This window comes from Zea mays, chromosome 3 (assembly GCF_902167145.1).
Source record: "Zea mays cultivar B73 chromosome 3, Zm-B73-REFERENCE-NAM-5.0, whole genome shotgun sequence".
NCBI lineage: Eukaryota > Viridiplantae > Streptophyta > Magnoliopsida > Poales > Poaceae > Zea > Zea mays.
In genome coordinates, this window is record NC_050098.1 from 199,099,915 (window position 1) to 199,127,142 (window position 27,228).

A 27,228-nucleotide genomic window follows, 5' to 3' on the forward strand; every position below is an offset into this window, starting at 1 on the left:
GTATGGTCATAAAAATGTGCAAGTCGTGACGGCGACATAGGTCGCGTGGGCTATGTTTCTTTGGTGCGGCCCAAGTAGCTGCCAGGAGGCCGCATGCTTCTTACCCTGACCCAGCTTGGCTTTTGGGTCAGTCTCCCTTACTTTCTCTGCCCAGCGAGCCCTCGCCCTCTAGCTCTTCCTGCTAGCGCCGTCTCCGTCCCGTGCTCTCCTGTTCATCGTCGATCTCAGCCATCTCAGGAGCACCCGCTCACTCCCAGACGCCCGCGCAAAGGAATCCCCCACGATCTCCCTCCAAACTACCCACTCCCTCCACAATCTCCCCCTCTAGCCCATGATCCCTCCTCCTGCCCCCACTCCCCGCCTGCCACGCCCACGGGCGCAACAAGCCAACAACCCACACTCGGCCCCGCTACCCCGATCCGTCGCCATAAATCCGCTACCTCCTCCTCGAGTCCTGCTTGATCGCCCCATGCTTGACCGGTCGACCGGACGGAAGGGCATGCAGCCCCGATCGTGACCACAGCGCGATGTGCGACGAGTGAGGGCGGTGGCGGGGGTTGCGACCAACGACGGAGAGCCACACAAAGAAGCCCGTCGGCGATGTTTTCCTCAAGGTTCGCTCGCTCATTCCTTCCTTCCTTGTGCTATTGGCGTGTGATCCTAGCTAGCGCTCTCTTGATTTCATCCTTATCCACGTGAATCCTGGATCACCCTGCATGCAAATCGGATTACTTGAAGGCCAGACCAGCTGCTCGCATTCACTGGTGCACGGTGTGGGAGCTGAGAGCTCCGTTCCTATGGCCGAGCCCCACCTCTCTTGGGCCCTTGTGCAGATACGTAGAGGTAGTGTCCCCTAATTTGTTTGTCATGTCCACTAATTTGTTTGTCAGAGCTACTTGAGGATATCAATGAGGTATGGCTCCGTTGGTTCATCGGTATTCAGTAATTACAAGGCATTATGAGTTAGCATGCTCCCTCCTGCTAAGCTAGCTGAATGTGGTTATCAGGTCTCAATAAGTATCCATTTTTAAAAGTATAAATTGTTATAGCCATACATGCAAGTCTTTATTTTGGAAATAACCAAAGGTTCTGAACCTGCATTGTGCTAACTCATCAATCATTCCTGAAATGCGATTCCTTTTTTTTCATTCAGAGTTCGGTTGGACAATAGGTATTGTTTATTTCCTCTCTTCTCTCCTCTCCCTCCTCTCCTCTCTATGCCACATTACTGCTTTTAAACTAAGGCGACACTGCTAGAGGCACTATTATATGTCAAGTTCATATATTAAGAATTTGAACTCTAGCCTATTGATGATGATAATTGTTCATTGTCTGAAATTCCTCTATTTGACCTCTATATATGTCTGAAATTCCTAAACAACATTATGTCCATGTTTGTGTGTTAATATTTTTTGGTCATTATGTCATGAGTTTGTGTTAATAATCTGAATACTAAAGCATGTGGTAGGCACCATTATGTCTAAATTTCCTATACACATTGCTTATGATTGTTTGAGGATTACACCTGTCTTGAGTTTTTATATTAATAATCTGAATAGTAAGGTTCATTGTACCTTGTAACACCTGAGTTTAGTTGTTGGCTCTGAACTCTGAAAAATATTTTTTTACCAAATGCAACATCAAATGTAATTTTACTATTGTGATTAAGTTGTATCACATATTCACAGTAGTATTATTGTGTTCTTCAAGCAAGTCAATTACAGTGAGCTTTTAGTCATGAATTTGCAGTAGTTTGGTTCATCTATTCTTTGGTTATGCGTTAACATGGATCTTTTCTTTGTATTCTATCCAAATGTTCCTTTCTAATTTGATTTTATATGTTTATGCAACCAAAGTTGTCTTAAACTTATTGTATTTTATTTTGTTAGAAATTTTTATATAGTTACAGAGCTGTTAATATTGTTTCCTCATGCTACCTGGTGTCTCAGAAACATTTGTCGTGGAGAACACAACTTTGAACATGTACGAAGGTTTTCTCTCTCTGAGGGTCAAGTTGCTTAAAGATAGAGCATCATACCCATGTATTATTTGGACAGGCTAATGAGGTATGTTTTTTATGACATTGGCCAACTAGCATCATAAATAATAAGTGTTTCTTGCTTGAATTGACATGGAAAAATTGAAAATCGAGTATTTTTTCGTTTGTATTTTTTGATTGTAGATGGCCTCTAAAATGAAATATTTGTCCATGGTACCTTGTTCCTCCTAGGTTTTTTTCCTTGTATTTTATTTTTAAAACATTGGTTTCAGTGTTTTCTTAGAAGTTTGTGAGTCATCTTCCATTTTCTAACAATATAATGGTCTGATGCTATTTGGATGGTTCTTCTGCACCTAGCATGACTGGTTGAGAAATACGTTAATTCTGTGGATATCAATAACACTGTGTATTACCAAGTTATGCAAGTATTAGGTGGTACTCCTTGTTTGGCCATTCCATCATTTTGTTGCTACATGAGGCATTTCAAGATTTTTTTTACAGAATTTCACCTTAGCTTTACCTTCATTTGATGTATGCGTTTGCTTTTTCATATCAAAGAATGCAGCCCCTTGCAAACCTTCATTCATGCTATTCTGAACCTGAAGATCATGATTCAACAGAGCCTGATCCCTCCAATACAGAGTGCCTTCTCTTAGCCAGAGGAATCAGATCCTGCTGTCATGGTGTCATGCGACGAAGTGGCGCCGTGTTGTTGTCGACACTTTTGCTTTCTGTATGGACTCGTGTATTTACAATCGGAGTCAAAGGTCTCAACTCTCAATTTACATACATGGACAACATTCAACTCTACTCATTTAACTTTAAATTTTGCATCGTGTGTATATCTGATCCCTCCGCTGCCGCAAGGCGAGCGGCTCGGTGATCGCGCGCCGCCACTCCACCACTGGCCCTCGGAGATTGCTCCCTCCTCGAGATTGTCCCCTCCACCTCACGCGGCACCTAGACGAGCGACCTCACGCCATAGGGCCAGCGCACTCGACCGCGACCCGAGTTTCGCTTCGATGCTATCTCGGACGGCTAGCGGATGTTGTCCTCCATCTCATAGTAGTATAACACTCATTTGTATATAAGTTATTGTGATATTATATGTTCTCATTGCAATGCACGAGCCTCATCTATTAACACATTGATTATTAAATTAAATTTGTTACCTCTCATATTATGCTCAGATTACTTACATATCTTCTAGCAATTTCAAATGGGATGTTATACAGAATATTGGAAATCCTTCATTGAAACGAGCTTCCTACTCATGTATTTTTATATATTTTTCCAGCATGCTCTTATCATATTAATACGAGGTAGTGGTGTTCGTTGCATCTTGCAACATTACTCCTGCGGAAATGATGTCACTGACTCATTGTATAATTTCTCTGATGGATATATGATTAAAGAATGGAGCTGCTCTGGATATCACTAAGACTGCACCTGTTTTTCTCTACTACTTATTAAGGCTGCAAGGGTAGCCTGCCTCTCTGGTTCTGTCGTTCTGCCTTCGGTCAATCTGGACCGTCCGATCACATGGGCCCACAGCTGACCGCCGCCCAGTAACCTTCGAGCTCTGAATCAATCACGCGCAATCCTTGCTCTGCCAGCCGCAACCACCTCCGCCCGCGGCCCACCCGCATCGCTAGGGACGCTCAGAGTCTTCTTCCAACCGATGATGTCGATCTCTGGCAGCGGTTTCATGTGTGGCCCTCTCCACGTTCGTGCGTTCGCCATTCCCATTCCATTCCCCTCGCGATTTAACATTTATGGAAATATACAAGAGTACCTCAACCTATTATGGAAAAAATAGATTAAATAAACAGTTATGCTTATGTTTATTTTATATTTATTGATTTAAATATCTAAACTATGATGTTCTATGAAAGATCATTCTTGAATTTTTGCCTTTAAATTGTCTTGTTAAATCTTGTATACTACACTACTCAGAGTGCTCGTGCGTCATAGGTCCGAGTTTCTCTTCAACGTTATCCCGGACGGCTCGTGGATGTCGTCCTCCATCTCATAACAGTATAACACACATTTGTATATATAAGTTATCGAGCTATTATATAATCCTGTTGCAACGCACGAGCACTGACCTAGTATATATATATATTAAATTTATCATATTTATTTGAATATAGATATAAAAACATGAGCTAAAATAAATACTAGACAGAGTGAGTATATTATAAAATTAGAGCGAAAGTGAGAAATTAAAAAAAACCAGAATCGTATATTCATACAAAAGGCAACGGTAACACACCACAGTTCACCCCCAGCTGGCGTTGGCCCGCAAAAACAAACGGAAATAAATCAGAGAATCCCCTGATAATCAATCCAGTCCACCCATCGAACCGAACACATTTTCTCTCTCCTGCGGCTCAGCCCACCACCGAACCCGAGTGACCCACACACGCAGACGCATTCGCACCAAAGAAAGCGAGGAAGAAAAGAAAAGCAGGGTCGTGACAGGACGGGGGGAAGAGAGACCTCCACTCACGGACTCAGCCCCCGCCGGAAAGCACTGAGCTTCCGAGCGGCCCGCCGCGAGGAACGCGTGACCTCGCCGCGCGCTGTTGCGGCTGGGCGGGCGGCGCATTCAGGATCTGCTAGGGTTCCCCGCCGGTGGGGTCCTGGCCATGGCGAGCCCGCGCTCGGCCGGCGGTGACGAGGCGATCTGGATGAAGCTGCGCGAGGCCGGGTTCGACGAGGACGCTGTCAGGCGCCGCGACAAGGCGGCCCTCATCGGCTACATCTCGCGGCTCGAGTCCGAGGTAAATCTCCTCGCGACAAGGAGGCCGTCAGGCGCGGTATTTTGGTTTATTGCTTTATTGGCTTGGTAGTGTGCGGTTCTTTGTTACCTGGTCTAGCAGTTCAACTAGTCCGGTTCTTTCGAAGGGAGGCGAGTAGGATTTTCCCGTCAAGTTTTGTAGAAAGAACAATGGCGATATTGTGTCGTCGGGGGGAGGGCGGGATTTAGGGGAGGGAAATTTAATTTTGGCGTTTTTTTTTCTCGTTGGCTTGTTGCTCCCCCCACCCCAAATGTATTAGGTACGACGATGAGCTGGTCAAGTCTGAAAGAAGCTCATATTTTCCATTAGCTGTTGGTATTCCTGTATTCGTAACGATTCTTCTATGGATCTTGCACTTTGAGTTTCAGGGGTGTAACCGTTCAAGCTCTTCTGTTTTGTCTCGTGTTTCCCTGGGTTTCTTTCGGTATAGGCCGCGATGATACGCGTTTTCAAATGCTGTAGCTACAGCAGCTAGCTCGCCATGTGAGCTAGGTAGGATGCACTTGTTTTTCTAGCATATTGCAAAAACATGTTTACGAACTATTTCTGGAGGCTGCCACATAAGCTGGGTCCACCGGTTCCTACAATTTGGCTATGTGCATTACCGGATGAGTCGTTTAAAATAATTAATTGCCACAGTTATTGTGATAACATATGGATTTATTTTCTGGATATTATATGTTTTTGGTATCACTTAACCTTCTTTACATATTAACTGAAAATATTACGTGGTATTCCGATTGATATTGCGATGTGTTTCTTTCTGTGCCTGGGTGGTGAAAAAGTTATCTTGTTATGCACTATATTGTTTAACTGGCTGTTTCTGCTTATTTTGTTAGGCATCTTTAAGGTTTGCATGCTTTATTCTCTCGATAGATAGACAGCGTGTGTTTTGCCATTAGTTGCTTGGTTTTTAATTGAGCCCAAAACTTTTTTTCCTGCAGATCTATGAATATCAGCACAATCTTGGGCTTATTTTATTGGAGCGGAAGGAGTTGACGTCCAAATACGAACAACTCAAAGCTTCTTTTGAAGCCACTGAGATCATACTCAAGCGAGAGCGAGCTTCGCAGCAGTCTGCTTTATCTGAAACAAGAAAGAGGGAAGAAAACCTAAAAAAAAATCTAGCCATTCAGAAGGAGTGCATATCAAATGTAAGATTCCATTTCAATTAATCATCGAGATTTTATGGACGTGAAATATGATGTTCTCCCTTGGTTTGTCAAAATGTACACTAAAAGCTAATGTCATAAACGTGTAAGATGATGTTCTCATTAGGTTTGTCAGATTATACATCAAATGTAAGCTTGCTGTCAGTGTTTTTAAATCCTAAGGCGAGGCAAGGTGTTGGACCGCCGCCTGGACGCCTAGGTGGCGCCTAGGCGGGCAAGGCGCCTAGGATTTCTGGGCATTGGCCCACCGCCTGGACGCCTAGGCGACACCTTAAAAACACTGCTTGCTGTACTTTTTTAGTCAGACGTCTCTGAAGAGAAGCTTGTTGTGGTTTTGGTGCATGCTAACATAGTGATATCAATTTGTTCATGTAAAAGTGCAGTGATGCAGTGAAGTCTGGGAGATCTAACACAAGAATGTCTGATAGTAAAATCCCTTGTTCCACTAGTATCTTAGTTTTGTGTGCGATTAAAACTTCTGTTTCTTGCTGAACATGAGTGAAGGATTATTTTTGAAAAGTCATATAAGCAATATTTGTTGTAAGTTCTGTAGGATGCTAGCAAAAGGTTACTCTTGATTTGTCTTGGTATTTGATTTCTCAGTTAGAACTGCGTGAAACTCTCAAATTAAACTCTGGTACTGACATCATGTTTTGAATGTAGCTTGAAAAGGCACTTCATGATATGCGCGGGGAAACAGCTGAAATAAAAGTTTCATATGAAGCAAAACTGGCTGAATCCCTTCAAATGATGGAGACGGCACAGAAAAAGTTTGATGAAGCAGAAGAGAAACTTCTCACTGCAAAATCATTAGAAGCAGACTGCATTCGAACTCGCAACACCTCTCTGAGAAGACTGCAAGACATTGAAGATCGCGAAGATCAGCTAAGAAGATACCAAACATCTTTTGAACTTGAGTATGTATCAACTTTCTTGTGAAATTATGTTGGAGTTCCTAGTTTATTTTGAGTTCATTACCAATTGCATGTCTTACCGATTTAGTAATTTGTGAATTGTGCAGTCAGATATTTTGTTCAGAATGATGTTTTTATCTGTCGAAATATCTTCTGTGCGATTTATCTAAATCAACATATTATTGCAGGAATGCATCGAAAGAGAAAGAGATTAACCTCCTGAGGAAATCGTTGGATGATACCAAAAAAATTTTGCATGAAAAGGAGCAATGTTTACTGAAAGAACAAGTACTTCTTAATCAGAGGGATGACAGCATCCTTGAGAGACTTGCGTACATAACTAGCTCAGAGAAAAGGTTGGAGGAGGAAAAGTTAAATCTCGAAGATGAAAGAAAGGTTCTTTTGGAAGAGAAAAATAAGCTGGATCTGAACATGCAGGCAATTATATCCAGGGAGGAAGTATGTGTTGTTTCATTTTATTCTTTTTTAGCTAGCAGAATTGCATTATGAAGCTTATGACAGAAGTTTGTTTCACTCTTCTATTCTTAGCAGTTTGTTACTGAGATTATGACATAAAATGCTATATTGTAGGCTATAATTCAGAAGGAATCCATACTTGACAAACGTGAAAGTGAACTATTGATTCTCCAAGAGACCATTGCAAGCAAAGAAAGGGTATGATTTTCTAGTATCATCCAATGTGGCACAGTTTATCTTGAGTCCATACTTCTGAATCAGTGTTTATCTTGATTTCACACTTATGAAATCTGAATCATTATGATATTTGCTGTAGGCTGAAATAGAAAGGCTCCGTCAAGAGGAAGAAATTGCCTTGGTGAGGAGGAGGCAGGAATTTGACACTGACATGGAAATTAAGCTCACTTCTTTTGAGGAAGAGATTGATGCAAGGAAAGCCTTGCTCGATCAAAGGGAAACCACCATCAATGAGAAGGAGGATGCAGTGGCGCAAAGGGAACAGAATCTCAACCTTAGGTTTGCTGAGTTAGCGAACAAGGAAGAATCTTTGGTGAAGAAATCAGATGAGTTAAGGGAGGAAGAGAAAAGGCTCTCCTCTGAGAGAGAGACACTGCACATTGATCTGCAAAAAGAAAAGGAGGAAATTCATAACATGAAATTGGATTTAGAGAAGGAAAAATCTTTCTTTGAGGAGGAGAAGCGTGAAGCGATTCAAGCTCAGGAGAATCTAGCAATAACCCAAAATGAGCGAGAAGATTTACAAAGTTTGCAGGTGAAACTTAAAGATGAAATTGATAGTCTGAGAGCCCAAAAGGTTGACCTAATGGCTGATGCAGAAAGGCTATTATCAGAAAAAGAAAGGTTTGAGATTGAATGGGAGTTGATCGATGAGAAGAAGGAGGAACTACAAAAGGAGGCAGCCAGGATTGCTGAAGAACGAAGAGTAATAGATGAGCATCTCAAGAGCGAATTTGATATTATCAAACAAGAAAAGGAAGATCTCCGTGTTCAGTTAAAAATTAGTACAGAATCCCTTGCTCATGAACATGCTGAATTCATGAATAAGATGCAGCAAGAGCATGCTAGTTGGCTTAGCAGGATACAATTAGAAAGAGAAGATCTGAAGAAAGATATTGATATCCAGAGAACCGAGTTACTGAATTCTGCAAAGGCTAGGCAGATGGAAATAGATTCATATTTGAGGGAAAAAGAAGAGGAGTTTGAACAGAAAAAATCCAAGGAACTTGAATACATCAATTCTGAAAAGGAAACTATCAGCTCAAAACTAGAACATGTCAGGCTTGAATTGCAAAAACTTGAGGAGGAGAGGAAAAGGTCTATGCTGGAGCGAGAGAGAAGAGAGGAAGAGCTGTCTGAAACAAAGAAGACTATAGACGCGCTTAATGAGCAACGCGAGAAGTTACAAGAGCAAAGAAAACTGCTTCATTCAGACCGAAAATCAATTACACAGCAAATGCAGCTGCTTAATGAGTTAGAAGAGCTGAAGATTGAATCTGAGAACAGGCAACTGTCTTTGAGACAGTGTGGGAAATCAAAGCATGCTGGTGTGGAAAACCTGGAAGACAACGGTGTTCACCTGTCTCCTGATGAGGATCAAAATGCTAGTCCAAAACAAACTACTGTAAAGAAATTGGAAGTGTCCCCTTCAGTCTCCACACCAATTTCTTGGGTTAAAAAATGTGCTCAGGTGATATTCAAACGCTCTCCAGAGAAGAGTGCTGATCCCAACAATGATATACCTCCAAAGTTGGGAAATGTCAATGACTGTACCTCCTTAGCTACTGCCTATTCAGATGGATTGTTTGCTTGTCACCTGGAAAATGGTGCTGAGAAAGTACCACAAGCTATCGACGGTCTGAAAGTTGGGAAAAAGAGGCTTAATAATGCACTCTCTCATGGTGACTCCGAAATTTCACAGCCAAAACGCAAGCAGCAAAAGAGCGCTACTCAGATTTTGAGAGTGATTGGAGGAGAAATTGATTCCAACTGGTACCTTTTTTATTTTACTGAACTGTTCTGAAGTTATCATGAAAATTTTGTTTTTTATACTATGTAAGTATGTATTGTCTTGTCTAATGGCAGCAGCCCATCAGTTCTAGAAGAAAAATGTTCAAAGAATGAACATGATGCAGTCCCAGTTGGTTTGTGTGGGAAGGGACCACAAAATCCCCAAGCAGAGCATTCAGAGGATATTTCAGTGGTAGCTACTCAATGCTCATTATACATTTTTGGTCAACGTTTTCCACCTTGTTTTGTGAACGAGTAATGTTTAATGCAGCATCACATCATCCCTCTATTTAGTATTTGCATCTACATACAAAGCAGCCTGGTGTGGTGCAGTAGTAGTGAGAGCTGTCTCACTGAGTCACTAGGTCGTCGGTTTGAAACAGTCTCTCCGTATTTTGGAGGGAAGGCATGCCTCGGTTTTATCCCTTTTCTAGACCCCCACATGAATGGTGGAGCCGTCTGCCTCCATTTATCTGTAGATACGAGGATAAGGAATTCATCTAGGTTTCATTAGTCAGAACATTGTTATTAGTCTCGTAGATATTGCTCGAACTTATGGCACCCCATGTTCAGAAAACTGTACAAATTTGGAGGCACCGGTAAAAGCTCAATATTTGTGCATACCTAACTGTTTTGCTATTTTTGCCTTGGCAGTCTGCATCTGAACCGTCGAACGGACCTGGTGTTGTGGACTCTGAGGACAAGGATGGAGCAGATGAGGAGTCTGACGATGAAGGCGAGGACGAGGAGGAAGAGAAGACGTCATCGGCGAAGAAGCTGTGGCGTTTCCTCATCACATGATTTATTTATCTTTGTCGTACGATAAAAAATAGCACGGCTAACTGTAGGTTCTATATGATGGTAGGAGGCCACTTAGGCATCCAAAGCTCTACTAGTTTCATTGGCTTTGTCATGGCGTGTCCTCTGGTGTGTAGTAGAGGTGGAAGAAGGTACTGGTTTGGTTGTGTGCTTCGGGTGTTGTGAGTAGCGCGGTGGCTTTGGAAGGCGCTGTGGACTGTCTCTCCCCCACCTACTACCACCCATGCCTTTTTTTTCTTCCTGTTTATCTTGTCCGCAGGAAGACGTGTGTAAAGTGATTGACAGTTTCCGGGTTGGTGTGAAAATGAGCCTGCGTGGTTGCTACCATGGTCCAAGTGTTAGTGCTCGCGTTTGTGTTGCTTGTTTGAGCTGTAACAGTGGTTGCTACCATGATTCAAGTTTGATTCAAACCTTGTTCAAAACGAGTTGGAGGGAGTACCTGTAGGACGATGGATCATGGATGGCGCACACACACGAATCCTCGGGTGCGCCAACACAAGGACAACCGGCATCGTCAACTTCATGCCTTCGTCTCGGAGCGGATAGCGTAGCGCTGCGCGTTGCCGGAGTTTTCGCGTAGCACGTACGCTTACAAGGTCAGATACGTCAGGCTTTCGTCTCATTTCATAGAAAGAAGATAGAAACAAAGATAAAAGAAGAAGAAGAAGAGTAGTCAGGCACCCTGGGTGGCTGATAAAAGCACTTGCGATTCAGATGTGGCGCGTGTGGTACCATCGGTATAATGTGTCATTATTACATTTTCCTTGCACCGTTGGCGACGTGACGGGGCTCTACAGTAGTACTGGAGATGGAAAGCCATGCTGCATGCCTGGAACAAACCTCAACAGTTGGCGCCAGAGGAGGACGAAGGTTCACGTACGCTGTGCACACCCGCACATGGCCGCGCCTGCGGGCCAGTACGTACGTGCCCACGCCGTATATTCGCCCGTCGTCCGGGGACCTCCACCTCTGCCTGCAAGGCTAGCTGCACCTGACAGACAATGCCCAGCTTGATGCACGCACCACGCAGCATGTCTGCAAAAAAAAAAAGTTCCATGAATCTACATCGGCTAGGCGCGCAACCAATGGAGAACTAGCTAGTAATCCAAGTCAGTGCCGGTGCTGGGTTCAGGATTCGTGGAGGCAGGCAAGGCGTTAGGCTGTCCGCAGTGAATGCCTACTCTAAAGGTATAGAGTACGTATAGAGTGACTGAACAGCTGCAGTGAAGGACTTCAAATCGCACCCTACGGTAGAGTTCACGTTCTCTCACCCCAGATGTAGTGCAGTACGGAGATCAACTCTATCTTGCGTGTGCATGCGTGGATTGGAGGGAGGAAAGAGAGAGATAGGGGTAGCAGTTAAAAATAATAATAACAAATATGGTAGTTGGTATAGGGTAGATATTTAGAGTAAACATGACTGCAGAGTATTGTTGGATAGAGTAGAAAACCTCGCTGACCAGGATGGAATATTTCTTTTAGAGTAGAGAAATAGGGTAGTATGAGTGCGGATAGCCTTAGCTCCTCGTCTGCTCTGCCTTTCCGTCCGTAATACTAAGAGAGCATTAGTAATAACTCTCCCTGGCCTTGCTCCTACTCTGCAAAAGGATCTCCCTGTCTTTCTCCCTTTCCTAGCTAACTGTTTGACACCAAAATGAGCCGGCGGACTGTCCGGCCCTGAGGCCGGACGGTCCGCGGTCCGGACGGTCCGCGCCTGTGGGCCGGACGGTCCGCGCGTGCGCAGAACAGATTAGGGTTCCGAGTTTTGTGCTACGGTTGTTAGCTATATTCGCGGGATTAGCTCGGAATCAGTTGTGTAAAGGGTCCAGCCCCCCTCCTCTATAAATAGAAAGGTCTACGGCCGATTTGTAATCATCAACAATCGAATCAATACAACTTTTATTCGCATTTTATCCTAGGAGTAGTTCTAGTCTAGTTTAGGTTTAGCCTCTCAATCCCCAAATTCTCCGCCTCTCTTCGACTCTACGCCGATTGGAGGAGTCTAGGTCGGCCGGCCCGAGCCTAGACAACCCCTAGGATCTCTCCTCCCCGACGGGGTCCCTCCCGGGAGCGAGATCCAGGCCGCCGCCGGCGATTTCCGTCGCCCCTGCGCACGCGCGGACCGTCCGGCCCTAGGGCGCGGACCGTCCGGCCGTCAGGCAGGGAACCCGAGCTCCTGCATCAGGTCGCGGACCGTCCGGCCCCGTGCCGCGGACCGTCCGCGCTTGACCAGAGAGCACCGCCGCCTCGCGCCAGGTCGCGGACCGTCCGGCCCTGTGCCGCGGACCGTCCGTGCCTGACCAGAGAGCACCGCCGCTGGTTCTCTTGAGTAATTGGCGCCTCCAAAAAGGTGTCAACATACTTTTTGGCGACTCCGCTGGGGAAAACACATATAGATCTATCAAATCGGCCTTCAATGGCCGGTTCAAAAGATAGCTCTGAGGTTTCCACCAGCAATATCATCACACCGACATGGGAAGCCTTGCCGGCTGAAGAACAGCTCCTGTTCGAGGAGCGCCAGGAGCAGCTGATCCAAGAAACAAAGGCGAAATTCCTGGCTGACTTCAAAGTGGACAGGAACAACAAAGTCGTTCGACAACGGGCGACAGATCTGGCTTCGCTCCGACCTACTACGATTACCCCAAATGTAAGTAGCACCAACGAACTCCAATCTCTTAAAGCTTACATAGACGAACAGCGAGAACAGATGCAAAATATCATAGGGGTTATGCAAAACGATTGTAGGAGACTAGTACGTGCATTTGATAAATCTAGTATAGCAAATTTTCCTTCACACGAGGTTGAATTAGGAGATAATACACGTAATACATCGGTTAGAGGTTGTCACGACCAGTCACAACCCCCTTATGGGATGCCGATGGACACGTACCCTGAGCAAACGCAAATCGGCAGTAAACCAGCCGATCTACACATGTCCGGACCGTCCGCTCGCGAGCGCGGACTGTCCGGGTCAGCCACAGCCGGGCCCATTTTTAATGAATTACCTAGACACGCACCCGAGCCACCACATAGGGCACCGAATTTAAACTATCCAGTCGGACGGTCCGCATACAACGACGGACGGTCCGCATATAATCACGGACGGTCCGGGTACGTATCCGGACAGTCCGCGCATGAGTCTTTTGAGGGGGATTATTACCTGAATTCTCGCTCGTCCCAACAACACTTCCCATCACATTATGCAATGCACCAACCCATTAATTCAGGATCCAGAGCCCAGGAAAGCTTTCCGGCCCCACCTAGAAGGCCGGAAAGAAACAATCAAACATATGAGCCATATAGGGAAAATGGAAATGCACCACGTAGCTCAAACCAATGGGGGGAACGACAACATACTAACATGCAACCAACCCCACCTATGTTTGACCAGAGAGCCGGTGGTCTTGCACCGGCTGCCATTGGTATAGTGAGGGAAGAAATAGCCGGGGCGTTCCGAGATAAGCTCGGAGTAAGCATGATCCCTGGGGGGCAATCATATCGGAAGCCTTATGACAGCCGATTTGATCACCACCCATACCCACAGGGAACCAGGATACCCGAGTTTGCAAAGTTTTCGGGTGACCAAGGAAAGAGCACGCGTGAGCACATAGGCCAGTTCCTAGCACAATTAGGAGAATTGGCCGACACCGAAGCATTCCGTGTGCGTTTATTTTCATTATCCTTAACAGGGACTGCATTCACATGGTATGCCACGCTCCCTCCTAATTCCATTTTGTCATGGGGAGACTTAGAGCAGAAATTTCATGAACATTTCTTCTTTGGTGATTGAAAGGGAATTAGGCTTACACCTAGTTCCTATATAATTTTGGTGGTTGAATTGCCCAACGCAAATCTTTGGACTAACTAGTTTGCCCAAGTGTATAGATTATACAGGTGTTAAAGGTTCACTTTCAGTCAATAAAAAGACCAAGTATTGGATTCAACAAAGGAGCAATGAGGCAACCGAGGGCACCTCTGGCTGGGGGCACCGGACTGTCCGGTGTGCACCGGACAGTGTCCGGTGCGCCCAGAGGACACCAACTCAAACTCCTCGCCCTCGGGATTTCTTGGAAGCCGGCGCGCTATAAATCACCGGACTGTCCGGTGTGCACCGGACATGTCCGGTGCTCCAAGGAAGCGCGGTCTTCGGAACTCGTCAGCCTCGGGTTCGCGCGGCAGCCGCTCCGCTAAAATTCACCGGACTGTCCGGTGTGCACCGGACTGTCCGGTGTGCCAGCGGAGCAACGGCTCCCTGCGGCGCCAACGGCTCCCTGCGGTGCATTTAATGCGCGCGCAGCGCGCGCAGACGTCAGGCACGCCCATACCGGTGCACCGGACATCAAACAGTACATGTCCGGTGTGCACCGGACACCCAGGCGGGCCCCCAAGTCAGAAGCTCCAACGGCTAGAATCCAACGGCAGTGATGACGTGGCAGGGGGCACCGGACTGTCCGGTGTGCACCGGACTGTCCAGTGCGCCATCGAACAGACAGGTTCCCAACGGCCACATTTGGTGGTTGGGGCTATAAATACCCCAACCACCCCACCATTCATTGCATCCAAGTTTTCCCACTTCTCAACCACTTACAAGAGCTAGGCATTCAATTCTAGACACATTCAAAGAGATCAAATCCTCTCCAATTCCACACAAAACCCTAGTGACTAGTGAGAGTGATTTGCCGTGTTCATTTGAGCTCTTGCGCTTGGATTGCTTCTTTTCTTTCTCACTTGTTCTTGTGATCAAAACTCCATTGTAATCAAGGCAAGAGGCACCAATTGTGTGGTGGCCCTTGCGGGGAAGTTTTGTTCCCAGCTTTGATTTGAGAAGAGAAGCTCACTCGGTCCGAGAGACCGTTTGAGAGAGGGAAGGGTTGAAAGAGACCCGGCCTTTGTGGCCTCCTCAACGGGGAGTAGGTTTGAGAGAACCGAACCTCGGTAAAACAAATCCGTGTGTCACACTTCATTATTTGCTCGCGATTTGTTTTGCGCCCTCTCTTGCGGACTCGTTTATATTTCTAACGCTAACCCGGCTTGTAGTTGTGTTTATATTTGTAAATTTCAGTTTCGCCCTATTCACCCCCCTCTAGGCGACTATCAATTGGTATCAGAGCCCGGTGCTTCATTAGAGCCTAACCGCTCGAAGTGATGTCGGGAGATCACGCCAAGAAGGAGATGGAGACCGGCGAAAAGCCCACTACAAGCCACGGGAGCACTTCATCGGAAGAGTCCCGCACCAAAAGGAGGGAGAAGAAGAAGAGCTCCTCCAACAAAGGGAAGGAGAAGAAATCTTCTTCTCACCACAAAGAGAAGAAGGAAAAATCTTCTTCCCACAAGCCGCATCGGAAAGGCGACAAGCACAAGAGGATGAGGAAGGTGGTCTACTACGAGACCGACACTTCATCAACATCGACCTCCGACTCCGATGCGCCCTCCGTCACTTCTAAGCGCCAAGAGCGCAAGAAGTATAGTAAGATCCCCCTACGCTACCCTCGCATTTCCAAACATACACCTTTACTTTCCGTCCCATTAGGCAAACCACCAACTTTTGATGGTGAAGATTACGCTAGGTGGAGCGATTTAATGCGATTTCATCTAACCTCGCTCCACAAAAGCATATGGGATGTTGTTGAGTTTGGCGCGCAGGTACCATCCGTAGGGGATGAGGACTATGATGAGGATGAGGTGGCCCAAATCGAGCACTTCAACTCTCAAGCAACAACAATACTCCTCGCCTCTCTAAGTAAAGAGGAGTATAACAAAGTACAAGGGTTGAAGAGCGCCAAGGAGATTTGGGATGTACTCAAAACCGCGCACGAGGGAGACGAGCTCACCAAGATCACCAAGCGGGAAACGATCGAGGGGGAGCTCGGTCGGTTCCGGCTTCACAAAGGAGAGGAGCCACAACACATGTACAACCGGCTCAAGACTTTGGTGAACCAAGTGCGCAACCTCGGGAGCAAGAAGTGGGACGATCACGAAGTGGTAAATGTTATTTTAAGATCTCTCATTTTTCTTAATCCCACTCAAGTTCAATTGATTCGTGGTAATCCTAGATATACTAAAATGACCTCCGAGGAAGTTATCGGGCATTTTGTAAGTTTTGAGTGCATGATAGAAGGCTCGAGGAAAATCAACGAGCTTGGCGACTCATCCGAAGCCCAACCCGTTGCATTCAAGGCAACGGAGGAGAAGAAGGAGGAGGCTACACCAAGTCGACAACCAATCGACGCCTCCAAGCTCGACAATGAGGAAATGGCGCTCGTCATCAAGAGCTTCCGCCAAATCCTCAAACAAAGGAGGGGGAAAGACTACAAGTCCCGCTCCAAGAAGGTTTGCTACAAGTGTGGTAAGCCCGGTCATTTTATTGCTAAATGTCCTATATCTAGTGACAGTGACCGAGGTGACGACAAGAAGGGGAGACGAAAGGAAAAGAAGAGGTATTACAAGAAGAAGGGCGGCGATGCCCATGTTTGTCGCGAGTGGGACTCCGACGAGAGCTCAAGCGACTCCTCCGACGACGAGGACGCCGCCAACATCGCCGTCACCAAGGGACTCCTCTTCCCCAACGTCGGCCACAAGTGCCTCATGGCAAAGGACGGCAAAAAGAAGGTTAAATCTAAATCCTCCACTAAATATGAATCCTCTAGTGATGACAATGCTAGTGATGAGGAAGATAATTTGCGTTCCCTTTTTGCCAACCTTAACATAGCTCAAAAAGAAAAATTAAATGAATTGGTTAGTGCTATTCATGAAAAGGATGACCTTTTGGATTCCCAAGAGGATTGTCTAATTAAAGAAAACAAAAAACATGTTAAGGTTAAAAAGGCTTATGCTCTAGAAGTAGAAAAATGTGAAAAATTATCTAGTGAGCTAAGCACTTGCCGTGAGATGATTGACAACCTTAGGAATGAAAATGCTATTTTAAATGCTAAGGTTGATTCACATGTTTGTAATGTTTCAATTCCCAATCTTAGAAATGATAATGTTGATTTGCTTGCTAAGATTGATGAATTGAATGTATCTCTTGCTAGCCTTAGAATAGAAAATGAAAAGTTGATTACTAAGGCTAAAGAACTAGATGTTTGCAATGTTACAATTTCTGACCTTAGAACTAAAAATGATATGTTGCATGCTAAGGTTGTAGAATTAAAATCTTGCAAACCCTCTACATCTATTGTTGAGCATGTATCTATTTGTACTAGATGTAGAAATATTGATATTGATGCTATTCATGATCACATGACTTTAATTAAGCAACAAAATGATCATATAGCTAAACTAGATGCTAAAATTGCCGAGCACAACTTAGAAAATGAGAAATTTAAATTTGCTCGTAGCATGCTTTATAATGGGAGACACCCTGGCATCAAGGATGACATTGGCTTCCAAAGGGGAGACAATGTCAAACTTAATGCCCCTCCTAAGAACTTGTCTAACTTTGTTAAGGGCAAAGCTCCCATGCCTCAGGATAACGAGGGTTACATTTTATACCCTGCCGGCTATCCTGAGAGCAAAATTAGGAAGATTCATTCTAGGAAGTCTCACTCTGGCCCTAATCATGCTTTTATGTATAAGGGTGAGACATCTAGTTCTAGGCAACCAACCCATGCTAAGTTGCCTAAGAAGAAAATTCCTAATGCATCAAATGATCATGCCATTTCATTTAAAACTTTTGATGCATCTTATGTGCTTACTAGCAAATCCGGCAAGGTAGTTACCAAGTTTGTTGGGGGCAAACACAAGGGCTCCAAGACTTGTGTTTGGGTACCCAAAGTTCTTGTTTCTAATGCCAAAGGACCCAAAACCGTTTGGGTACCTAAAGTCAAGAACTAAAATTGTTTTGTAGGTTTATGCATCCGGGGGCTCAAGTTGGATACTCGACAGCGGGTGCACAAACCACATGACCGGGGAGAAAAGGATGTTCTCCTCATATGAGAAAAACCAAGATCCCCAACGAGCTATCACATTCGAGGATGGAAATCAAGGTTTGGTCAAAGGACTTGGTAAAATTGCTATAACTCCTGACCATTCTATTTCCAATGTTTTTCTTGTTGATTCTTTAGATTACAACTTGCTTTCTGTTTCCCAATTATGTCAAATGGGCTACAACTGTCTTTTTACTGATGTAGGTGTCACTGTCTTTAGAAGAAGTGATGATTCAATAGCATTTAAGGGTGTGTTAGAGGGTCAGCTATACTTAGTAAATTTTGATAGAGCTGAACTTGACACATGCTTAATTGCTAAGACTAACATGGGTTGGCTCTGGCACCGCCGACTAGCCCATGTTGGGATGAAGAATCTTCATAAGCTTCTAAAGGGAGAGCACATTTTAGGATTAACAAATGTTCATTTTGAGAAAGACAGGATTTGTAGCGCATGCCAGGCAGGGAAGCAAGTTGGAGTCCATCATCCACACAAGAACATCATGACGACCGACAGGCCGCTTGAGCTACTCCACATGGATCTATTCGGCCCGATTGCTTACATAAGCATCGGCGGGAGTAAGTATTGTCTTGTTATTGTGGATGATTATTCTCGCTTCACTTGGGTATTCTTTTTACAGGAAAAATCTCAAACCCAAGAGACCTTAAAGGGATTCTTGAGACGGGCTCAAAATGAGTTCGGCTTAAGGATCAAGAAGATAAGAAGCGACAACGGGACGGAGTTCAAGAACTCACAAATTGAAGGCTTCCTTGAGGAGGAGGGCATCAAGCATGAGTTCTCCTCTCCCTACACGCCACAACAAAATGGTGTAGTGGAGAGAAAGAATCGAACTCTATTGGACATGGCAAGAACCATGCTTGATGAGTACAAGACACCGGACCGGTTTTGGGCCGAAGCGGTCAACACCGCCTGCTACGCCATCAACCGGTTATATCTTCACCGAATCCTCAAGAAGACATCCTATGAACTTCTAACCGGTAAAAAGCCCAACATTTCATACTTTAGAGTTTTTGGTAGCAAATGCTTTATTCTTGTTAAAAGAGGTAGAAAATCCAAATTTGCACCTAAAACTGTAGAAGGCTTTTTACTAGGATATGACTCAAACACAAGGGCATATAGAGTCTTTAACAAGTCCACTGGACTAGTTGAAGTCTCATGTGACGTTGTGTTTGATGAAACTAACGGCTCTCAAGTAGAGCAAGTTGATCTTGATGAGATAGGTGAAGAACAGGCTCCATGCATAGCGCTAAGGAACATGTCCATTGGGGATGTGTATCCTAAGGAATCCGAAGAGCCTCCACAGGCACAAGATCAACCGTCCTCCTCCATGCAAGCATCTCCACCAACTCAAAATAAGGATGAGGCTCAAGTTGATGAAGAGCAAAATCAAGAAGATGAGCCACCTCAAGATAATGGCAATGATCAAGGGGGAGATGAAAATAATCAAGAAAAGGAGGATGAGGAAGTACCAAGGCCGCCACACCCAAGAGTCCACCAAGCAATACAACGAGATCACCCCGTCGACACCATCCTCGGCGACATTCATAAGGGGGTAACTACTCGATCTCGGGTTGCTCATTTTTGTGAACATTACTCTTTTGTTTCCTCTATTGAGCCACACAGGGTAGAGGAAGCTCTCCAAGATTCGGATTGGGTGGTGGCGATGCAAGAGGAGCTCAACAACTTCACGCGGAATGAGGTATGGCACTTGGTTCCACGTCCTAACCAAAATGTTGTAGGAACCAAATGGGTCTTCCGCAACAAGCAAGACGAGCATGGTGTGGTGACAAGGAACAAAGCTAGACTCGTGGCCAAAGGGTATTCACAAGTCGAAGGTTTGGATTTCGGTGAAACCTATGCACCCGTAGCTAGGCTTGAGTCAATTCGCATATTATTGGCCTATGCTACTTACCATGGCTTTAAGCTCTATCAAATGGACGTGAAAAGTGCCTTCCTCAACGGACCGATCAAGGAAGAGGTCTATGTTGAGCAACCTCCCGGCTTTGAAGACAGTGAGTACCCTAACCATGTTTATAGGCTCTCTAAGGCGCTTTATGGGCTCAAGCAAGCCCCAAGAGCATGGTATGAATGCCTTAGAGATTTCCTTATTGCTAATGGCTTCAAAGTCGGCAAGGTCGATCCTACACTCTTTACTAAAACTCTTGAAAATGACTTGTTTGTATGCCAAATTTATGTTGATGATATTATATTTGGGTCTACTAACGAGTCTACATGTGAAGAGTTTAGTAGGATCATGACACAGAAATTCGAGATGTCGATGATGGGGGAGTTGAAGTATTTCTTAGGATTTCAAGTGAAGCAACTCCAAGAAGGCACCTTCATTAGCCAAACGAAGTACACTCAAGACATTCTTGCTAAGTTTGGGATGAAGGATGCCAAACCCATCAAAACACCCATGGGAACAAATGGGCATCTCGACCTCGACACGGGAGGTAAGTCCGTGGATCAAAAGGTATACCGGTCGATGATTGGTTCATTGCTTTATTTATGTGCATCTCGACCGGACATTATGCTTTCCGTTTGCATGTGTGCAAGATTCCAATCCGACCCTAAGGAATCCCACCTTACGGCCGTAAAACGAATCTTGAGATATTTGGCTTATACACCTAAGTTTGGGCTTTGGTACCCTCGGGGATCCACATTTGATTTGATTGGTTATTCGGATGCCGATTGGGCGGGGTGTAAAATTAATAGGAAGAGCACATCGGGGACTTGCCAGTTCTTGGGAAGATCCTTGGTGTCTTGGGCTTCAAAGAAGCAAAATTCGGTCGCTCTTTCCACCGCCGAAGCCGAGTATATTGCCGCAGGACATTGTTGCGCGCAATTGCTTTGGATGAGGCAAACCCTGCGGGACTACGGTTACAAATTAACCAAAGTCCCTTTGCTATGTGATAATGAGAGTGCAATCAAAATGGCCGACAATCCCGTCGAGCATAGCCGCACTAAGCACATAGCCATTCGGTATCATTTTCTTAGGGATCACCAACAAAAGGGGGATATCGAGATTTCTTACATTAATACTAAAGATCAATTAGCCGATATCTTTACCAAGCCACTTGATGAACAATCTTTTACCAGACTTAGGCATGAGCTCAATATTCTTGATTCTAGAAATTTCTTTTGCTAGCTTGCACACATAGCTCATTTGAATACCTTTGATCATATCTCTTTTATATGCTATGACTAATGTGTTTTCAAGTCTATTTCAAACCAAGTCATAGGTATATTGAAAGGGAATTGGAGTCTTCGGCGAAGACAAAGGCTTCCACTCCGTAACTCATCCTTCGCCATCACTCCAACCATCTCTCTATTCTTTGGGGGAGAAATGAGCATCATGAAAAGGACTTCGTCTTTGGTATAATCTTAACTCATTTACTTATGACCAAAGGGGAAGAAATTACTTCGAGAGCTCTAATGATTCCGTTTTTGGCGATTCATGCCAAAAAGGGGGAGAAATGAGCCCAAAGCAAAAGGACCGCACCACCACCACCAAATTCAAACACTTAGTGCTTTCCAAAAGTATTTATCAATGGGTATCCTATTGTGTTCAAAAGGGGGAGAAAGTAGTATTTCAAAAATAGTATATAAAAAACCCTCTTGAACACTAAGAGGTGGATCTCTTTTAAGGGGAGTTTTGTTTAGTCAAAGGAAAAGCATTTGAAACAGGGGGAGAAAAATTTCAAATCTTGAAAATGCTTTTGCAAACTCTTATTCATTTACCTTTGACTATTTGCAAAAGATCTTTGAAATGGATTTACAAAAGGATTTGCAAAAACAAAACATGTGGTGCAAACGTGGTCCAAAATGCTAAATAAGAAAGAAACATTCCATGCATATCTTGTAAGTAGTTTTATTGGCTCAATTCCAAGCAACCTTTACACTTACATTATGCAAACTAGTTCAATTATGCACTTCTATATTTGCTTTGGTTTGTGTTGGCATCAATCACCAAAAAGGGGGAGATTGAAAGGGAATTAGGCTTACACCTAGTTCCTATATAATTTTGGTGGTTGAATTGCCCAACACAAATCTTTGGACTAACTAGTTTGCCCAAGTGTATAGATTATACAGGTGTTAAAGGTTCACTTTCAGTCAATAAAAAGACCAAGTATTGGATTCAACAAAGGAGCAATGAGGCAACCGAGGGCACCTCTGGCTGGGGGCACCGGACTGTCCGGTGTGCACCGGACAGTGTCCGGTGCGCCCAGGGGACACCAACTCAAACTCCTCGCCCTCGGGATTTCTTGGAAGCCGGCGCGCTATAAATCACCGGACTGTCCGGTGTGCACCGGACATGTCCGGTGCTCCAAGGAAGCGCGGTCTTCGGAACTCGTCAGCCTCGGGTTCGCGCGGCAGCCGCTCCGCTAAAATTCACCGGACTGTCCGGTGTGCACCGGACTGTCCGGTGTGCCAGCGGAGCAACGGCTCCCTGCGGCGCCAACGGCTCCCTGCGGTGCATTTAATGCGCGCGCAGCGCGCGCAGACGTCAGGCACGCCCATACCGGTGCACCGGACATCAAACAGTACATGTCCGGTGTGCACCGGACACCCAGGCGGGCCCCCAAGTCAGAAGCTCCAACGGCTAGAATCCAACGGCAGTGATGACGTGGCAGGGGGCACCGGACTGTCCGGTGTGCACCGGACTGTCCGGTGCGCCATCGAACAGACAGGTTCCCAACGGCCACATTTGGTGGTTGGGGCTATAAATACCCCAACCACCCCACCATTCATTGCATCCAAGTTTTCCCACTTCTCAACCACTTACAAGAGCTAGGCATTCAATTCTAGACACATTCAAAGAGATCAAATCCTCTCCAATTCCACACAAAACCCTAGTGACTAGTGAGAGTGATTTGCCGTGTTCATTTGAGCTCTTGCGCTTGGATTGCTTCTTTTCTTTCTCACTTGTTCTTGTGATCAAAACTCCATTGTAATCAAGGCAAGAGGCACCAATTGTGTGGTGGCCCTTGCGGGGAAGTTTTGTTCCCAGCTTTGATTTGAGAAGAGAAGCTCACTCGGTCCGAGAGACCGTTTGAGAGAGGGAAGGGTTGAAAGAGACCCGACCTTTGTGGCCTCCTCAACGGGGAGTAGGTTTGAGAGAACCGAACCTCGGTAAAACAAATCCGTGTGTCACACTTCATTATTTGCTCGCGATTTGTTTTGCGCCCTCTCTTGCGGACTCGTTTATATTTCTAACGCTAACCCGGCTTGTAGTTGTGTTTATATTTGTAAATTTCAGTTTCGCCCTATTCACCCCCCCCCCTCTAGGCGACTATCAGTGATTATGAGCTAGATTTAGTAGACTTAGTGACCCTACGACAAGAAAAGGATGAATCGGTTAGTGATTATATCCGGAGATTCCAGGATACGAGAAACCGATGCTTTCAAATTCATTTAACAGATAAACAACTGGCAGGAATAGCCTTTGATGGATTGCGCTATTATTTAAAAGAGAGATTAGAAGGCATCCAGTTCTTTACTCTAGCACAATTACATCAGAGAGCTTCGGCTTGTGAAAGCCGAAGCAAAGAACTAGTCAGAACGGTTCATCATAATGTCCCTATAGTAGAACACAATCAAAATAGTTCGGATGATGAACCAAAGAAAGTTTACACTGCCGAAATAGTTTGGCCCGAGCAGGCCAAATCTTCGGCTTGCTACTCCTTGCAGTCAGTTCAAAAGGAACGACAGGAGGAGGTTAAGTTTACATTTAATGTCGGCAAATGTGATAAAATATTCGATGAATTACTAAAAAATGGTAACATTAAAATTGATTATATCGTTCCACCTGCCGACGAACTAAAGCGTCGCGCATACTGCAAGTGGCACAACTCATTTTCCCATGCCACTAATGATTGTAATGTGTTCCGACGACAAATTCAATCGGCCATTAATGAGGGACGATTGAAATTTCAGGAGGACACGGAGCCCTTCCCAATGAATGTGATCGACTTTAATGGCAAAAAGGTCCTAATTCGGCCCAACACAGCCGATAAGGGCAAAGACAAAGAAGTCATCATCGGCAACGCACGGGAGGCCGATGGGAACAACAAAATTTCTTGCAGGAAAGTGATGGCCGAGAAGACTCCTGATGGAGGGGAGACACTGAAGGTAACCATCACAAACTCCAGCGCTGGAGGGCAAGCGCAGATAAAGGGACATGAGCGAGAACCCATACTACGCATCGTGGACGGTCCGGTGCCCAGGCGCGGACGGTCCGTAACATTATCGGACGGTCCGGAGCATTCCAGCGGACGGTCCGGCAACGCCGAAGAGCCACGACGACCACATACCTTCAAACCACGACGACCAGAAATAGGTACGTGGAAAACTAACACGTTCAAGGCAACTGGTCGGTTGGTAAAATCTAGCCCGACCTTTGATCAATTATTGTCTAAATATGTGAAAAGGAAGGCTGGCCCAAGCGACCGGCCACCAAAGGGACCTCGCTTACCCACCCAGGTGCGACGGCAGGTTAGGCCAATTGGACCACCACACCAATCGGAAAGGACGGAAGGTCATAATGTTCAATTAAGACCTAACGTACCTGCATGGACACCTCCACCATCATATCCACCTATGCCATATCCATACACATACATACCTTCACCATATGTCCCGAATCAAATGTGGGGCATGCCACCATACCCATTTGGGATACCACAGTACCCCGCTTGGGGGGCACCCCAAACATCTGTATTCAATAGGTTGACACCTCCAGTACAAGACCGATTGAGAGCCCCTCAATCTGGTCCACGAGCACAGGCCCAGCAAGATTGCCGAACAATTCGGCCACAAAGGCTGACTAATCCGGCAGGGGGGCATACAGCTACAACCTCCAACAGTACGAAAAAGGGAGACGTCATTAAAATAGGAACGACAAATGTCATCGTACAACAAAATAACGAAGGGCCGATGATTTTTGGTGAATCGGCCAACACAAACAAAAAAGAAAGTACGACTGTCAATAAAATAGCCGATCCAAAATACTCCATGCCCCGATGGTGCCCATCGGGATTGACACGATCGCAAAAGCGAAAATTACAACGCCTTAGAGTAAAGGAGAATCAGGAGAAGGAGGCGGAAAAAATATTCAATGACACACATCCGCAGTATCCGCCACCACAAAAGAGATGGAGACCAAAGGCCGTTGAGGAAAATCAAACGGCCATAAAGACAGAAAATAAAACAGCAATTGTGCAGCTTTTTGCAGGTATAGCAGACAGTCCGGCTATAAAGACCAGACCAACCATACAGGACGCGGACCATCTGACCCCTGAGGCCGAACCATCCGCACTACACCAAGACACCACCAACGATGTACCGACACCCATGGAGGAAGATGACCTACAAGGGGAAGACCTGGTCGACTACGAAGCTACGCCAGAACACTTGGAAAATTAGAAAAAGTAAGGTGACAGATTGGTCAGGATCGCTATGACGCTCGACGGTGTTGGGACTGACAGTTCGATCAAAGCTAAAAGAGTCACGTCCGTTGAGTCAACCATCGGGACTAAGGCCACTACGTATCATCCTAGCAAGTGTCAAGATGCCTAAGAAAACTGATGAGATCACATCGAGTTAGTTGCTTTTGGTTCGCTCAGCTCCACCAAAAGGCAGGGGGGCATATGTTTGACACCAAAATGAGCCGGCGGACTGTCCGGCCCTGAGGCCGGACGGTCCGCGGTCCGGACGGTCCGCGCCTGTGGGCCGGACGGTCCGCGCGTGCGCAGAACAGATTAGGGTTCCGAGTTTTGTGCTACGGTTGTTAGCTATATTCGCGGGATTAGCTCGGAATCAGTTGTGTAAAGGGTCCAGCCCCCCTCCTCTATAAATAGAGAGGTCTACGGCCGATTTGTAATCATCAACAATCGAATCAATACAACTTTTATTCGCATTTTATCCTAGGAGTAGTTCTAGTCTAGTTTAGGTTTAGCCTCTCAATCCCCAAATTCTCCGCCTCTCTTCGACTCTACGCCGATTGGAGGAGTCTAGGTCGGCCGGCCCGAGCCTAGACAACCCCTAGGATCTCTCCTCCCCGACGGGGTCCCTCCCGGGAGCGAGATCCAGGCCGCCGCCGGCGATTTCCGCCGCCCCTGCGCACGCGCGGACCGTCCGGCCCTAGGGCGCGGACCGTCCGGCCGTCAGGCAGGGAACCCGAGCTCCTGCACCAGGTCGCGGACCGTCCGGCCCCGTGCCGCGGACCGTCCGCGCTTGACCAGAGAGCACCGCCGCATCGCGCCAGGTCGCGGACCGTCCGGCCCTGTGCCGCGGACCGTCCGCGCCTGACCAGAGAGCACCGCCGCTGGTTCTCTTGAGTAATTGGCGCCTCCAAAAAGGTGTCAACACTAACATTTTTTTCTCTCTTAATTTGCGTCGGAAACAAAACGAGGGAAAGAGACTACTGCAACAAAACGTATTTAGAGGATGTTTGAATGCACCAGAGTTAATAGTTAGTGGCTAAAATTAATTGATATATCCAAACGCTCTGGATAATAGTTCAACTATTAGCTATTTTTTTGGTAAATTAGTTAATAATTAGGTAATTATTTATTAGCTAGCTAATTTTATTAACAATTTTTAGCCAACTAACTATTAGTTATAATGCATTCAAACACCCTACTAGTAATACTATTTTTGCTCCGTTCCCTGAGACCACTGTCCTGGACGGATTCCTTGCATGTTTGATCCTCGTTTCCCTGATTGGATCTCGCCATCTTGCTTGCTATCCCGCTCCGCCACTTGAAGACTACCGCAACGTATTTTAAACATTTTTCCTACTTGTCTGTCTGCTATTCTTTTTTGTGCTCAGATAGAGATAGACATAGATATGCCCATCGCCCTAAACCCTTCACACGGGACGGAACCACCCAAACAGGAGGGTCCAGAAAAGGACTGACGCGGGCGAGCTCACACCTTCATCACAGACTTCAGTTTTGTGGGTCTGCTACCTACCACTGTCGTCAGCTTCGCAGTCGTTTTTGTACAGCACGGCAGCTGTTTTGGCTGGGTCATGGGGGGTCAGGGTGTGCCCTGCACAGGGTGTCAAA

At 45.8% G+C, this 27,228-nt stretch overlaps 1 protein-coding gene across 2 annotated transcripts; it reads left to right on the plus strand.

The window, feature by feature from the left end:
* The first annotated feature begins 4,350 nt into the window (after nt 1-4,350).
* On the plus strand, nt 4,351-10,554 carry LOC100216960 (uncharacterized). 2 transcript variants are annotated; one of them, XM_008674055.4, is made up of 8 exons: nt 4,351-4,785; nt 5,748-5,957; nt 6,639-6,892; nt 7,078-7,348; nt 7,481-7,564; nt 7,683-9,376; nt 9,473-9,587; nt 10,049-10,554. In XM_008674055.4, exons 1-8 carry the CDS (start codon nt 4,651-4,653, stop codon nt 10,193-10,195), a joined length of 2,910 nt encoding a protein of 969 aa, XP_008672277.1. In that variant the 5' UTR covers nt 4,351-4,650; the 3' UTR covers nt 10,196-10,554.
* Nucleotides 10,555-27,228: the final 16,674 nt, after the last annotated feature.

Coding starts and splice junctions, on each gene's coding strand:
- LOC100216960 (XM_008674055.4), top strand. CDS start 4,651: ATGGCGAGCCCGCGCTCGGCCGGCGGTGACGAGGCGATCTGGATGAAG. Junction 4,786..5,747: donor TCTCGCGGCTCGAGTCCGAG/GTAAATCTCCTC, acceptor TTTTTCCTGCAG/ATCTATGAATATCAGCACAA. Junction 6,893..7,077: donor CAAACATCTTTTGAACTTGA/GTATGTATCAAC, acceptor ATATTATTGCAG/GAATGCATCGAAAGAGAAAG.